This window comes from Apteryx mantelli, chromosome 9 (assembly GCF_036417845.1).
Source record: "Apteryx mantelli isolate bAptMan1 chromosome 9, bAptMan1.hap1, whole genome shotgun sequence".
Lineage (NCBI taxonomy): Eukaryota > Metazoa > Chordata > Aves > Apterygiformes > Apterygidae > Apteryx > Apteryx mantelli.
The window spans coordinates 26,441,785-26,457,442 of NC_089986.1; the positions used below are offsets into that span (position 1 = coordinate 26,441,785).

At 41.4% G+C, this 15,658-nt stretch overlaps 1 protein-coding gene across 2 annotated transcripts; it reads left to right on the forward strand.

The window, feature by feature from the left end:
* The first annotated feature begins 2,393 nt into the window (after nucleotides 1–2,393).
* On the forward strand, nucleotides 2,394–15,582 carry PARL (presenilin associated rhomboid like). Of its 2 annotated transcripts, none has more exons than XM_067301968.1 (9): nucleotides 2,394–2,804; nucleotides 3,203–3,343; nucleotides 5,355–5,403; nucleotides 7,386–7,481; nucleotides 8,809–8,958; nucleotides 9,383–9,453; nucleotides 10,771–10,872; nucleotides 12,735–12,832; nucleotides 15,257–15,582. In XM_067301968.1, exons 1-9 carry the CDS (start codon nucleotides 2,439–2,441, stop codon nucleotides 15,372–15,374), a joined length of 1,191 nt encoding a protein of 396 aa, XP_067158069.1. In that variant the 5' UTR covers nucleotides 2,394–2,438; the 3' UTR covers nucleotides 15,375–15,582. The 2 variants fall into 2 exon arrangements, with proteins under 2 accessions (XP_067158069.1, XP_013798451.2); XM_013942997.2 differs by having other exon boundaries at nucleotides 2,682–3,084.
* Nucleotides 15,583–15,658: the final 76 nt, after the last annotated feature.

The window sequence follows — 15,658 nt, forward strand, 5'->3', positions numbered from 1 at the left end:
TTTCTGTCTACTGCATACTTACTGGGATCCATGCAATCACAGCTCATTCCTGATAGTAAGAAGATTGAACTGTTTGTGGTGCACCATCACCACGCATAGGGCATATATCAAAGTTGCAAATACAAAGTTCTCATTAAAATTTAATAATTTAAAATATTTTAAGTTTAAAATTGAGGAATCTTGGAAGTCAGATTAGACAAAAGAACAACTGAACAACCTTCCTCTTCCCCTCACTCCCTGGCCCAAATTCAACCACCTTCTAATGGGACTGCAAAGAACATTGTAAGAGCCCTTCTCCCACCTTTAAAATGATTGTGCAATATTAGCTATTTCCTATTAGTGGCATATAACATCCGTGAGTTCCACGCTGTATGAAGGGTGCTCAAAAGAAACATGCACGCGTGTGCTGAATTTAGGAGGTGACTTTTCAGTTCAAAACCTGGGGAAAATATTACATGGCAAGAAGAATAAACTTTGAGGGTGCAGTGTATGAAGGACCAGCTGAAAGGTGGTTTATTTTGCAAATCTTCTCAGAGAAGCAGGCAGAGAGAATCTCTAATATTTGGAAAGCAAAACAGGCAGTGCTGGTCGTTTGAATCCTGAAGGGCCGGGGAAGCGGGTCTGGTGTCCCAGCAGGGATCAGGAGTGAGCCCAGTGATCTTTCACCCATCGAGTGGCCACACCAGGTAGGAGCGGAGGCCTAGAGCCCCTCCTGAAATGTAAGTCTTGGGCAGGTAAAATAACACCTGGTCGTAAAAAGGGGGAAAGAGTTGGCTATTTGTTTAAACAAATTCATTTTCTTTTAAGTTCTTTGAATTTCCTTGGCATTCAAACACCTGCACATCACTGTCAGACAGACACCAGGCTAGTGAATTGCATGGAAACGCGAAGATGGGATTTAAAGCACCTCCCAAGGCAGGCGAGACGTTCCTGCTGGTGGAGATCCCGCAGCCTGCAATGGCTCTGTGCTGGGCTTTGCTGGCGTTGCTCTGCTCCTGCCGCGGTCTCCTCTGCCTCCAGGAGCCCTGCCCTGCCTGCTCCTGCCAGCAAAACTCACAGGACAGTTCAGACAAGGTCCTTATCCCTTCTGTGCTTCCCGTCACTTGCCAGTCTCCACGAGATGGTGGTGCCGATTTCTTCCTCCTCTTGTAATGTTAATGATAAAAATAATGCCAGTGAAACCTGTTGCTTTGACAGGATAAGAGCGCAGCTAATAGAAACCATCTGCAAAGGAGAAGTTTCCAGAAGCTGGCAGTTTTTTCCTTCAGCTGGTACCACATATACCCTCCTCTTCAGGACTTGATTCTACTAACCACTTTATATTTGCCCTGTTTATAGAATGGAGCTGATGGCCAAACTAGTAATAAATAGGCTTTGGGACTGTCCAAACAAGTTTGACCATAAAATAATAATAATAATAATAATTAAAAAAAAAAAAAAACTAGTCCAGAGCATCATCTCCCTGCAATTGTACACACAGGCCATATACACCTAAGAGCTGTGATGTAATAAAAACAAGCCCCAGGGTGCAAAAAGAAAAGGGATGTTTCCTAACATTAGAAACACCATAGCCAAAATGTATGCGGCCTGCACACCAGACAGGAAGGGTTAACAAAGAAAAATATTTGAGTCGCTTAAACAAGTAAATCGCTCCTGATAAGGTCTCTGGAAGGCTTTCAGATATCTGGAAGCAAAAATGAGTGATAAAAAACTCTAAACTGTAAAGTTAAAACAAACCTTTTTATTTCTTTTTCATTTTGTTACATGGAAAAACAGAGATAGAATATTGAGTACAACACTGCTTTCATTTCTATAAATATTTATATATGTTCCCAAATCTGCTAATCTGTGCTTAATTCAAACAAATCCTGAGGTTGACCCAGGACCACCAGTGCAATTAGAAAGAGATAAAATACAGATTTAACCCAAAAGGCAGTACATAAGCCCAGGAAGTAATCCCCCAGCACAAGCTGGGAGGTTTTGTCAGGTCAGTGCGTAGCCTTTGTTGAGGAGGCAGAATTTTTCAGAACTTGTTAAAAAAATGAGAAACAATCTTAATTCTTTTATACTCCACTTCCAGATGATTTGGCTTTGTGACCCTGCTCCTAAAGTTGGTGCGACTTACTAATATTCTCCTCAGGCTAACAGTCACTTGCAATTACTAGTGATATATGCAGATCATTCTCATTTTGCTGTCAACTTTCCCTTCACACAGTGGATTATAGAATAAGTTAGGCTGGAAGGGACCTCTGGATATCAGTCCCATCCACGCAGTAAGGCTTGTGGAGAAGAATAAAGGAAACGTAAAAACCACCCAGACAGTTCCAAAACGCCCCTAATACCAGTGGCCCAGCCCGGGGGGGGGGGGGAGGAGGAACAACCGCCACACCCATCATGGCGGCTCACCGAGCTCGCGCAGCGGAAGCGCCTCTCCAACTATGGCAGGGAACGACCGGAAACGGCGCTCGGGAAATGGCGGCTGCAGCGGAGAGGTACTCGCTCCGCCCCAACATGGCGGCCGGCCCCGGCCGCGGCCCTACCGGAAGCGACCTCCTCAACGTGGCGCTGGGAGCCGCCGGGGTGCGCTCCCGGAGGAGCCCGGCTGCCCGTGCCCGGTGCTCGGGGCCGCTGGGGCCGGCTCCCCGCGCGCCGCCCGCCCCGGGAGGCTGAGGCGCGGCGGCTTCCTTCGCCCCACCGCGCCCCCAAGATGGCGGGCGGCTGCCCCGGAAGCGCTCGGCGCGCGGGGAGGCCTCGAACATGGCGTGGCGGTGCTGGGCCCGCGCCTGGGGCCCGCAGGCGCACAGGTACGGCCGGGCCGGGCCGGGGGCGGCGGCGGCGCTGACGGACGCTCTCTTCCTCCCTCCCCGCAGAGTTGCCGTGCTGCTGGAGCAGCCGCGCGGGTTCCGCCGGGCGCGGCCCCGCGCCGAGGAGCCCCCCGGTGCCGGCGCCGCCGCCGCCGCCGAGGCGCAGCCCGGCCCCCCGCCGCCGCGGCGCAGCCTCTGCCCCCTGGCGCAGCAGCCGGCGGCCCGCGCCCGCCGCCCCTCGCCCAGGCGCCTCGTGAAGCCGCTCGTCTTCGCCGTCGGGGTAAGGGCGGCGCGGCCGGGCCGGCGGGCGGGGGTCTCTCGGAGGTGCTTAACGAACGCTAACGGTCGCGGCGGTTAACGGTCGCGGCGCCGGCTTTGACGTGCCCGATGCCGCCCAGTTCACAGGCTGCGCCTTCGGCTCCGCCGCCATCTGGCAGTACGAGTCGCTGAAGTCCCGCGTCCAGACCTACTTCGAGGAAGCTCGGGCGGACTGGATGGACAAGATTCGGCCTCAGAAAAGAGGCGACTTCAGAAAGCAGGTAGGCGGGAGGCCGCTTCGCCCGTCAGCGCCCCGGCGGCGCAGCGCGGGGACGAGGAGCAACTCCCTGTTACTTCTAAGGTTAGACTGATACGGCCACGCGCGTGGATCCCTCTAGCACCATTTATACAAACAATGCTTGTCCTGTTTGTTTTGGACTTGGAGAGATAATAGATTCTCAGCAAATTATAGCACCTATATTTCACTTTAAAAAAGTCTAATACAATTACTTCTAGAAAACTAACCTACAATATTACTGCAAAAACTGTATTGGAAAAAAAGCTTGTCTTCGGTTGTCCACAGGCACAGAAAAAAAAGCATCTGCACCCAGAGATGAAGGGAGAGAGACCAGTAATAGCTGGTCTAAAATAGGTACCTTTGGTTTTTCACTATATTAAAAAATATATATATATTAGCTATTTCTCAGTGTTCTTAAAAGCAAACATCAGTTCCCAAAGATGGTATATTTAGATTAAATTCTGAACTTTAAACATACAATTTCTTGTTTAATCTTCTGGCTGCTGAGCGTTTTACATTCATATTTTCAACCTTTAGAAATCTGGGATTTAGGGGGCTTTGTTCTTAATGAAAGCAGACATTTCCATGCAGATGTTTCACTTTGGAATCTGAACAGTAAGAAGTAAGTACTACAAAACTTGCTACCAATTTATTTGGTATCGCAGAAAGTATAGTTGTTGATTAAATATATTTAAAGATGCGTGTTTTACATTTGTTTCAAGGTTACTGCTCTGGCTTTTGGTAGACCAGGCCTGATTCCTCATTTTGGTCTGCTTTTGCAAGGGAAGTAGGGCTGAGCAAGCCACTGGAGAACCCTGGTGTCCTAAGCAGGACACAGGCGAGCCACCTGTTTCCTTAGTGTGAACTGGGGGCATGCTAGGGTACTTCTTTTCACATGGGCATGCTCTCTTGCATGGTGTCTGTGAAGTGCAGGTGAGATCATGACTGCCCCTTAATGATATTTTGAAATAATTCCAGTTTTAAACATCTGTTTTCCTTCAAAGCATGAAAGTCTGCTGGATTCTGATTAGTTATCCAAAACCAAAACAGAGCTACCCTGTTGCTAATAGGTTTAAATTCCCAACCCCTGCCTTCACCTGGTAAGTTCAATTTATAAAAATTCAGGATCCCCCTATAGCTTCTGAGAGCATTCTGTTTGTTATAGAAAAACCACCTTTGTTTATTGGAGGACTTAGTAGGAATAACTGGTATCTGGATCCTGTGCCAGAGAATTAAACAAAAAAATGCAATGAATTGGTTACCTTGATATCAGAGAATGAGTGGTTTGTTTTGTACACTGTGATTTCCGCCCCCACAATCTGCAACTAATTTATATAACATTATCTTCCTCAATATGGTTGGAAGGTCATAGCACTAACAATAAAATATTTATCTAAACTGCTTCTAGAAGTTTGAAGAGGGAAAAAGGGAGGAAAAAATTTATCTGTGGGCTGACTGTGCTCAAAATAAATTTTTTCAGGGGTTATAAACTTGAAGGAGGGCTGGGTGAGCAGGACGCAAGGGGGAATGAATTCCACATCTTGTGAGCCACCTCTGCAAAAAGCGACCCTGGCACAAAAGTGGAATCTCTGAAAGGTGGGTGGTGTGACGTTAGGTAGCTTTAGGATGAGACTTAATCAAGGCAGGGTTGATGCTTACTTTGGCTAATCTGCTAACATAAGAATTATGGGCTAAATCCTTGTTTAGTGCAGGCAGACGCAACCAAAGGAGTTATGTAGAATGCTACAACTCCATTCTGTTTTAAGACTCTTCATCTGTGTTTGGATATATTAGAAGCAGGGTAGCTAACTACTCCTGAGGAAGAAATACCCATTTGAAAAGCTAAATCAATAAGAAATAAAACTTTGAAGCTGCTTTACGTAAAAGTTTCAAAAGGAACGCTTTGCAGTCTTAAAAAGGTAGAGCCTTGTGTGACCAGTTCTGAAATGGCAAATACACTGTAGTGGCATTGATGAATACCTCTTCTGTTTCAGGTTAACAGGTGGTGGAGTAGCCTGACTGAGGGTCAGCGGACTGTGACAGGTTTGTGTTAGCTTACAAGTATTAGACATTCACAGGAAGAGAAATATGGCAAACAGGTACAGTATGTTACAACAGATGGCTTTCATACCGTGTTTAAGTCACTAGGCACAACGCACGTATAAACTTACACCTGCAGATACACTATTTCTGCTACATCTTCTTCTTACAAAAAATTTTTGTCAGCATTAAAAAAAATTGCTGTTCATTTGTGTGGGGGATCATGAAGGATTATCTAGAATCCTCCCCCCCGCAACATTTCTTTCTAAGGAACTGTGAAAAACAGCAACTGCTTTTTAGAAGGAATATGAGCTAATTATGTACTTTTTGTGTGCGTGCAGTTCTAAGTGCTGTCTTGAAAGGCTGTGTAGACATGAGGTGTCCCTAAAGAGAATGACTTTCTCATCCAGCATAGATTGACTAGTTACATAGTCTACTAAGTAAAGTGGCTGTTATCCACCACAGAGGGGAACGTTGCATATTTATTGCATTCTTTCAGTGATAGATGGAAATGAAATTCCCTGGGTTTTTTTGCTGTTTTACACAGTGTTGCAAATAAGAACTGGCCATCTTATGTACCTCCCTATTGCTATGATGTAGTTTTGCCTGGTTAACCAAATACCACTTGAAATCCCATGATATGATGTGTGGAGAGAAGTTGATGAGAACTTGATTCAAATCCAAATAAAGGAGCTGAGCCATATCCAGCGTTTATAATCTACATTAAGTATTTCCTGAATATATATTATTAGCAGGTTACAAGAAATAATGTTAGTTAGAGTTTGAGTAACTTTCTGATGTCATTTACTTGTCTGCAGAAACATTTTAGGGAAAAAAAACCCCAAACGTTCAGGTATCCCTCAACATCTAGTTAATCTCACATGCAATATTAATTCTAGCTGGTAAATCTTGAGCCATTCAGATACTTGCCCTTGATTGCTATAACAAGGTTGGGTTTAGTGTATTGATATTGTTGACGATACTGTAATATCTTGGTTGAGCACACAGGGAAAATATTTTCTCTAATAAAAGGTCATTGTGGAATAGGATTGGAGTGTTAAAAGAAGGGGTCTGTAAGAATTTTGGTTCTAGGACTTAGGCATCACAGTTTTTCCACAATTTTTATGTTTCATTGCAAACTTCAAGTGGAGAATAATTATGTGGCATTTAATGTTCTTTAAGGGAAGCACAATTATTTCCCCCTTTAATGTTTCTAGCTATTATGAAGCATTTTAAATACCTAAATGCTTTGATAGAAATAGGAAGAGCACTTTAAACAAGAATCACATTTATTTTGCATCATTCTGTTTCTGCTTATTTACACTCCTATTTAAACTAAAATAAGGTCAGAATAAACAGCTGTGTAGTAAAAGCTGGGCATTTGCTGTCTCCCAATGGTGACAATCTCTGAGCCATGCCAAATCAGCTTTGTGTGCTTGATCTCAAACCAGTATCTTTACAAGTCCCTCACAAAAAAATCAGACTTCTCCACGAGATGAAAAGGGTGTGTACTGCACGGTTGTGCAGTTCCCTCATCCTCCGCCCCTCCAAGCGCAGTTAAACTAACTTCACAAATCTTGTCTGGAATGCAGTTGTGCAGCAGATGGGGTGGTAATAACTGGGAACAAGCAGCTGGAGAGGCAAAAAATGGCACCTCCTAAGTTGGCTCTTCTTTCATTGGCTCTGCAGTGGAAGTTTGAAACCATAGCCTAAATGTCTTCAGTGTTGTATTCAATACAGTGTATGTTAAAATAAAAGTTATGGTTAAACGTGATATTTCTAAAAAGATTTTCATCATATACATATAGCTTCCTGTATTTCTCTTTACTTTTTCTAAGCTCCACAAAGTGAAAAGTAGATGCTGCTTTTAATGGAATAGTGAAGAAAAAGCATGATTCTTGTAAGCATACTTTTGCATACCACCATAGGCACTACTGCATGGAACATTGATATTTTGTTTTTGTCCTGTTTTTTCCTCTTACTAGGTATTATAGCTGCAAATGCCTTTGTATTCTGTTTATGGAGGTTGCCCGCTATGCGACGGATTATGTTTACATATTTCACCTCAGATCCCTCCTCCAGTAAGTGAACAGTAATGACTTAGCTACATTGGGATATACTAGAACATCTGATTATACTGTCACAATTTGGGGTGGCTGCTTTGCTTGTAAGTCATGGAGCAGCAAGTAAGTTCTCAGTCAGGCCCAAACACTTCAGTTTGTCTAGGCAGGAAAAGCTTTGAGGGAATAATGTTACAAGTAATGAATCTGATTTTTTGAAGAAAAAAAATTGTCAACACTGTCGCCTGCTGTCTGGTCTTTTACTGCATTCAGTGGGATGCAGCCTCTGCCTTTGTAAAGGTGAGGAGGCAATTCTCTTAGTGATAGCAACCCCTGCTGCTTTCCTGGACAGAATGCTAATTGTCCTAGACTTTGGGGAAGAGGAAAAGAAATCCTACTATGTAACGCTATTTAAAAAAAAAAGTTTCAAATGTGATTTTTTTTTTTTTCTTAGTGTTCTGTGGGGTGGAGATATGAACAGTCACTGGTCATTTGCATGTGTGCTTTTGTCATCAGGCAAGCATTAGTCTGTTACGCACAGAGCCCTTGTTGCAGAGCTGGCCTTTGGATCACATGAAACAAACCTCAGCTTTCATTGTGTGTGAAATGTTTAGAAGAGGCTAACTTAGGAAAGCAAGTTACTAGTATTTAAAGGCAGAACAGTTAGCTTTCATTTCCGCAGGTAGAGAGAGGGATTAGAAGGATGAGACAAGTGTGCCTTAGGAGAGAAGCTTCTGCTATCCTCTCATTTCTGCTGAGTGGAAACTAAACTGATTTCCCCCCGCAACCCCAAAGCTAAAACCCCAAATCTGAGCATCAGTATGATTTACAGCTCCCAAACAATTCCCTTTAAAACAGCGCTGACCTTTAAACCTGCTAATTAGTCTTTTTACATTTTCCAGGCTGCTATTTCAGTGAGGAGAGCTAGTAGCTTTTTGAAAAGAACACTAACTTTCCCTTGAGTCCGTCTCCATAGCAAAAATAATTCTATATAGATGTTCATATAAAATATTAAAAATCTCTCACCATATACATACATAAATCTCTTTTGCACTTTTAAAAGCATAGTAATATTTTAAGATAGAACTCCATGTAAAACACCCCTGTAAAGCATTCCCTGCAGGGAATTAAGACTTTTGAAAGCAGCTGTTTGTGCAGCTTGCATATCTCTAGGGTGCCCGTTCTACTTTTCAACAGGTATTGCACAGAATGAGAAACTTGTTACATTTCAGTTTTTTATTACATTAGCCTATAATATCTCGATAAATTTCTAGTCTGCATGACGTGTAAGCTAACACAGATCAAAATACTGACTTTGTTTTTCATTTACTGTTTTTCTCTCTTGTAGGAGTCCTGTGTTCTCCCATGCTACTCTCTACATTTAGTCACTTCTCTCTTTTCCACATGGCAGCAAATATGTATGTTTTATGGAGTTTTTCCACCAGCATAGTCTCTCTTCTGGGATGTGAGCAGTTCATTGCAGTGTATCTTTCTGCTGGTAATGTTAAATATGTATATTTACAACATTATAAAAGTATGCATTTATGCAAATAAAATGTGTGCAGGATTAATAAATGTATTTATGGTGACAGATGGTAATTGTTCAATCCCACACATTGCTAACTGCAGTGCTTATTTGCTATCATACAGAAATTTGATCACTTTAGGATACTGGGCTTTAAAATAGCATGAAAGTACAAGTACCTGGTTTAAAAGCATGCTTAGTTGCCAAAATAAAATAGCTTTTAATACAGAATTATAGGAGATTCCTGAAAAAAGATGACTGTTTTCAAAGTTAAAAAGGAAAAAAAAAAAAGTGCTGTGCTAGCTTCTTTAGGAAAATGTACGGATAACATTGTTGTGCTTTCTAATTCTTGTCTATATTGCTGACCTGGTTTCTAATAGGAGCTTTTCCTTTCTAGGGGTTATCTCCACTTTTGTCAGTTATGTTGCTAAAATGGCCACTGGAAGATTTGAACCATCCCTCGGAGCTGTGAGTATCTCAAAATACAAGATACCTTACTGCATTTTGAAAGCCATTTTCAAAGCCTGCTGTATTATTCAACCTGCTTAGAAATGTCAAGGATATTCTGGATACTAGAGACTAGGAAGGGTTACTGCCAAGTAACCAGCCACTGATTCCTGTGCAAGAACTGGGCTGTTCCTCAAATACTCTTAATTCTCTTGCATTGGCAGCCAAAACTAATGCTGCTTAATATTAGTGGGTTGTAAGTGAGTACTCGGCCGTAGGGCTTCTTGTCACTGAGCAGATGGTTCAGTTCTGTAACTTATTTCTTTAAATATTATTGCATAACTGTGCATCACAGTCTTCTCTAATGGAAAATAGAATGCTTTTGAAAGAAATCATGTAATCAAGACAGTCAAAATCAGCATGTGATACTAGTGGAAGCTGTAAAGAATACTGTGTTCTCTTTCATCCTTCCTTTCTGCAGTACTTCTGCCAGAAGTCTCACAGTTTGCAAGATATGAGGCAAGCTGAGGAGGTGTTTTGGTTGTCTGTTCAAGTATTTAGAGTTGTAGAATGTTTTAAAGCATTTACCTTGCTGTAAGTTTGAAGTAAACCTAGTCATTTGCCAAGTTTTACAGGCTTCTTAACTTGTTTTAACAAATAACTTTGTTAGAAGCCAGAAATCTGGCTTGTTTTTCAAATGGAATGAAAAACTTGTTGGCCAGTTCGTAAGTTTGAATTTCTGGCAGTGCTATGTGTTTTCCCTTTATCCTGGGAATAAACTCTCCGGAGTATGTTATTTTCCATTAGACTTACTGATCATATCTTATTGAAATTGCAATGTTGTATTAATTTACTGTATTCACAGCTTTTTCACTGAGACTTTTCATGGATGTGAAAGCCTGTGGCCAATTTAGTGCAGACCAGGGATTTATGCATGTCCTTGACAAAGGATTTTCTGCCCCTCTATTCCTTGTTTTGATGCAAGCTTCAGACTTATTCCCTTCTTCAGAAATGTCTGTTTGATCAATGTATATGTAGATTTCTAGGGTTTACTGGAAAAAGCACATTAATTTTTTTTTAAATTTCTTGATTATTAGAGGTCAGATAAAGCATCTGAGGTATTTTTTCAGTATTTATAGCTTCAGCTATTCAAATTAAATAATGGTGTCTTGTTTTATTTTTGTTCACACTTTGCCATGCTGCTTTGTACTTTGAGGCTTATCAGAGGGCCGCTTTTGAAAATGAAAGCCAAAAGAAAAATAGGTTCACATGCAGAAAAATAAAGTTTCCCTTACATAACATCTCAGCTTACTTTCATGTATTTTAATGTATTTACAGTCGGGAGCTATAATGACTGTCCTTGCAGCTGTATGTACAAAGATGCCAGAAGCCAAGCTAGCCATCATCTTTCTTCCAGTGTTTACATTTACAGCAGGAAGCGTAAGTGCCTTTGAACCTTGAAGAAATCCTATGCTTAAAACCCTTTCCTTATGCCTCAGCAGTATCTGAACGTGTGTCTGTGTTTCTAAGCTGTCAAATTTATCTTTAAAAAGAATACAAGGATGTGGAAGTCCTGAATACTGGATTGAGTTGTTGCAGTCTAGCACGGTCACTTATCCAAGTGTATAGTCAGTTTAGGATTATTCTAAATTCCATCCCTTGTGGGTCTGTTTCAGATCTGATACTTAGAGAGGAAAGAAATGGGGAGGGAGGGACTTAGGGGGTTGCCTGACAGAGAAAATGTGTGCATGCATCATTTTAACCTAGTGTCTTCCTGGTGTGTGGTATTTTGTATAAACAGCACCTGTTACAGACTAACCTCTGATACCTAGATTCTCTTTTTGCTGAAAACTGGTCAGGAGCATGGAAGAGTTTCATTTGTCAAGGGAAATGCCATTCCAGCCACAGAGGAATACCTGTCTCTTCATTTGAAGACCTCCTATGACATTCTAAGAACAGTTAGGATTAGGAATAACTTGCTGAGGTTTTTCTTTGTGTACCTCCAGCACTCCTCCTTGCTTCATTAAATGCTTTTAACCACATCCACTACCCCATTTTTAAAAATAACTTCTCATGTATACCTTCACTTGCTTAAATGAGTTAATTGTCTTTGGTCCACCATTTAAAGTTGTTTTATTATGCTACTTAAAGCAATTAAGCTTTGTCATTTCAAGATCACTAGGTTTAATATTTTTTGTAAATGAAGCTTACAGATTTCAACAAACGTTCTTAAATGTAGTCTTCATGTTTTTCTTGCATTCTGTTCCTTGAGTGGACCTGGGTTTTTTTGCATGCCACTCTAATTGCATCTTTCCTGACATAAATGGTGAGGGTGTACTACTGAAAGTACTGGCAGAGCCACAGATAACTATCGCCCTGAGGAGGAACTCATTACAACACTGAAACAAGAACATTGCTTGTTGCAAAATAAACCTCAATTTTTGATGTAGCCTTTACTAAGAACTTCTACCATTTAAATATATTTTTAAACTTTATGTACTCCTATAGCCTACCTTATGTATACTTTAATGGGCTTAAAAAAAAAGCCAGCATTGCTCCATAACTGTTATTCTAAAAGAAATACTCAAGGAAAGTAATCCTTCTTAAGGTAGCATTTCATCCTAACATTAATTCTATTGGTGTCTTGAAATGAGGCATTTAGTAAAATTTTGCATGACTGAAATTATGGTGATTTGTGTCCTCCTAAGGGAGGGTGATACACCATTGCTCCTACTGCTTCTTACCATGGAGTAGTTCACTGTCATCCTGAGCTTCCACCTTCCAGGAAGGACGTCATTTAGCAGAGAGTGATGAGCGATAGTTACTGAATGGGAAAGCAAGGATGCTGCCCCACATGTTCCATCTATTAGAGGGCTGTGTTTGGAAGGACAGATCCCCATAAATCTAAGCTATGTTAGAGTCAGTGAATAAGCACTCTAGAATTCCATGTTTTATGGTGTCTTTTTTTATATGTATTCTCTTTCAAGTAATTTCCTTTTATTTCCCCCCTGATCCTGAGTAGTAGTTTTTAGAAATAAGTTTTTGAAGGGGTTGAGTATTTGAAAAAGCCACATTCGTGACCCTGCTTTATTCTGTAGTTGCTTATGTATGTATTTTGACAGCATGGTACAACTAAAGACAGAATCTGTTTTGAAAGAAACTTAAAACCACTGCATTGATATAAAAGTTTCGGAACGTTTTTTGATCCACATATTTGCTCTCTGCTACTCTATCAGGTTTCTAACTACTGGCCATTAGATACTGTGGCTGATTCTGTCCGTTCTGTGACTTTTCCTTTCTAGGCTTTAAAAGCCATAATTGCATTCGACACTGCAGGGCTTGCTCTGGGCTGGAGACTTTTTGACCATGCTGCACATCTTGGAGGAGCTCTATTTGGAATGTAAGTTTGTATCTATTTTGTTTTGTATAACTGATACAGCAGGGAATATTTAAATTCCTCCTGTGAAAATTCAGCCTGTATTTTTCCCTGTTTTCTTCCTCTTATCACTGAAAGCAATTTTTTTTGGGGGGGGGGGGAGGTGGGAATTAGGTTATCTTAAGTAGCACTGAGGACAATTCACTGTTATCTTTGTGATGCCATTAAATTGTGGTGATGCTGCTAACCGATGCTTAGAACTGCAAGGAATTGATCTGAACTGGCTTAGAATAACAGACTGGATATCGGATTATCCTGTCACTACAGCCTGGGCTGACTGACTGCCTCTGTCCTGCTCTCCCCAGCGCACTGGAGAGAGCTGCAAGGGCGAAAGGATTCTCACAAAACAGAACGGGCAAATTAAAACATCTTTTGAATTACACAGCTAAGACAAAGCTCCTATGTCCCAATGTTATCTCTAATTACCAATTTAGAGAGTGCTATTGAGTGAGTATCGGCTCAGGCCAAATTCCTTTGAACAGCTTCTACTGCTGTTTTACAGTGCTGCTGCTTTTGTCTTTCTGTGTGGAGCCTTCAGGGCCTTTCCTAAGTGGGGAGAACCAGTAGAAACCATTTTGTAGGAAACAGTTCTGCACTGGTCTATGTTTGAACTATGTTACCCAATGAGTTTCTCCCTTCTCCCTTAATTTCGCTAACTGTTGTCTACCACAAACACTTACTGCTAAGAACATTTTTAAACATAGGTTAAAACCTACTTGACACTTAACTCTGTCAACTAAAGAATGAGTTTAAAGCTTTTTACAAAAACGTTCCCAATGAGTTTGTCCTGTAACTACCTTACCAAGGCATCTAGGATGCTATGGAAGTTGGAAGAACATTGTTCCATCTTTTCATGGCATTAGATAGTGCAATACAGTGATTAACAACAGTTTTGGTTTCCTCAGTGTGGCTATCTGAAAGGTACAGTCTAAAAGAGCCAGAGAACACTGATTTTGCTCTCTGAACTGTTTTGCCTTTGTTTGCTATTTCTTGGCCTTGCTGTTGGTAAGTTCTGCTCCCCACAGCCTCCTTTACTTTCTCTTGCCATCACAAATGTTTTTGGTGTGGCCTTGCTGATTTGTGCCTGCTTTCCACCTTGATACATCTATATCAGCTTGTCATTATAATACAGATTCACGTATTATTGAAATAGGATAGCAGTTACAGTAAAAATTGTCTTAACAGGTGTCCTTCTTCCTCACCTACATAAGTACACTTTCTATTCAGTGATCATTTTGGTTGTTTCATCCTTAAACAAGGTCTCCATTTAGGTCATAGGTTGAATGAACAAAGCATTTTTTATTTATTGCCTCATAGGCAATTATCCACTTCAGAAAGCCACTGTGTGGCTTAATGTAATGGCCAGTTTATCTAGCACTGACTGATGGCTCATACCAAAGTGCTTTTGTTCAAGACTTAGGTGTGTTAGCATGTGGGAGAACCTTTTAATTATTTTCATGTGGTTGCTTCCCCTCCCACCTCTTTCTCCTTTCCTTTACACTGTAACCTCCACTGCTTAATGACTTATAGTGACGTTTGTATAGTTTTGTATAAATATAAATTAAGCCAGAAAAAGTTGTTAGGCTAATTCTTCATTCAGTTGTTTATAGGAGAAAATTCACTTTGGATGGAGTGGCTCTTCATTAAGGGGTAATTTCAGCTGTATTTACATATAAGAAAAATACCTTTGAATTAATGTTGGTAAGGATTAGCACAGGCAACATTGCTGTTTTCACAGAATCACAGAATGGTTGAGGTTGGAAGGGACCTCTGGAGATCATCTAGTCCAACCCCCCTGCTCAAGCAGGGTCACCTAGAGCACGTTGCACAGGATCGTGTCCAGGTGGGTTTTGAATATCTCCAGAGAAGGAGACTCCACAACCTCTCTGGGCAGCCTGTTCCAGTGCTCTGTCACCCTCACAGTGAAAAAGTTTTTCCTCATGTTCAGGTGGAACTGCCTGTGTTTCAGTTTGTGTCCATTGCCTCGCGTCCTGTCGCTGGGCACCACTGAAAAGAGTCTGGCTCCGTCCTCTTGACACCCTCCCTTCAGATACTTGTACACGTTAATAAGATCTCCTCATTTAACAGTGTTAAATGGAAATAGTCTGCATCTTTAAGTAGAAGTCACGAAAGCATGAAATTAGAACTATGAAAACCATTCATTCTCAAGACTCACACCAGCAAGAATATAAAGAGGTTACTTATTAGGAGAAAAGAGAACAAGTGGCTTACATGGCACTGTCAAACACTTTCTAAAAACGTTATTTCTACCTCAGTTTATCCTGTCTTGTATTTTAAGCATTCTGGTTACCTGCTTTCAGTGATCAGCCTCTTCCTCAGGTCAAGGGAAGAGCTATAGTTAGTTTTAACTGGTATTTTCTTTCTCAGGTGGTATGTGACATATGGCCATGAGCTTATATGGAAGAACAGAGAACCACTGGTGAAAGCTTGGCATGAAATGAGGACAAAGAACCCAGGAAAAGGAGGAGGTGGAAGATCTAACTGATTCTAATCCTAGAGGTTACCTGTCCCCACGTGGTATATTACTTGAAGACATGGGATTGAATTGGTTTTGAAGGCTGTTTGCTACTCCACATTAAGCCTCTCAGGAGCTGAAGTTTCTAATGTAAATACAGTTACAGAAATGCAAATCCATAGAAAATGAACTCTGACAAAGGTGGAACAATAAAGGTTTATATCCTATTGCTCTTTAAGGTAGCAGTGGACATTACCTTTTTTTTTAAAAAGAATAAGAATATAGGAATAAGAAAGCGTTCCAGTGAAGTGGCT

Excerpts from the sequence above, each read along its gene's own strand:
- PARL (XM_067301968.1), top strand. The coding sequence starts at position 2,439 with ATGGCAGGGAACGACCGGAAACGGCGCTCGGGAAATGGCGGCTGCAGC. Across the intron at positions 5,404-7,385 it reads GGGTCAGCGGACTGTGACAG|GTATTATAGCTGCAAATGCC; the intron begins GTTTGTGTTAGC and ends TCCTCTTACTAG. Across the intron at positions 12,833-15,256 it reads GGAGGAGCTCTATTTGGAAT|GTGGTATGTGACATATGGCC; the intron begins GTAAGTTTGTAT and ends TTTCTTTCTCAG.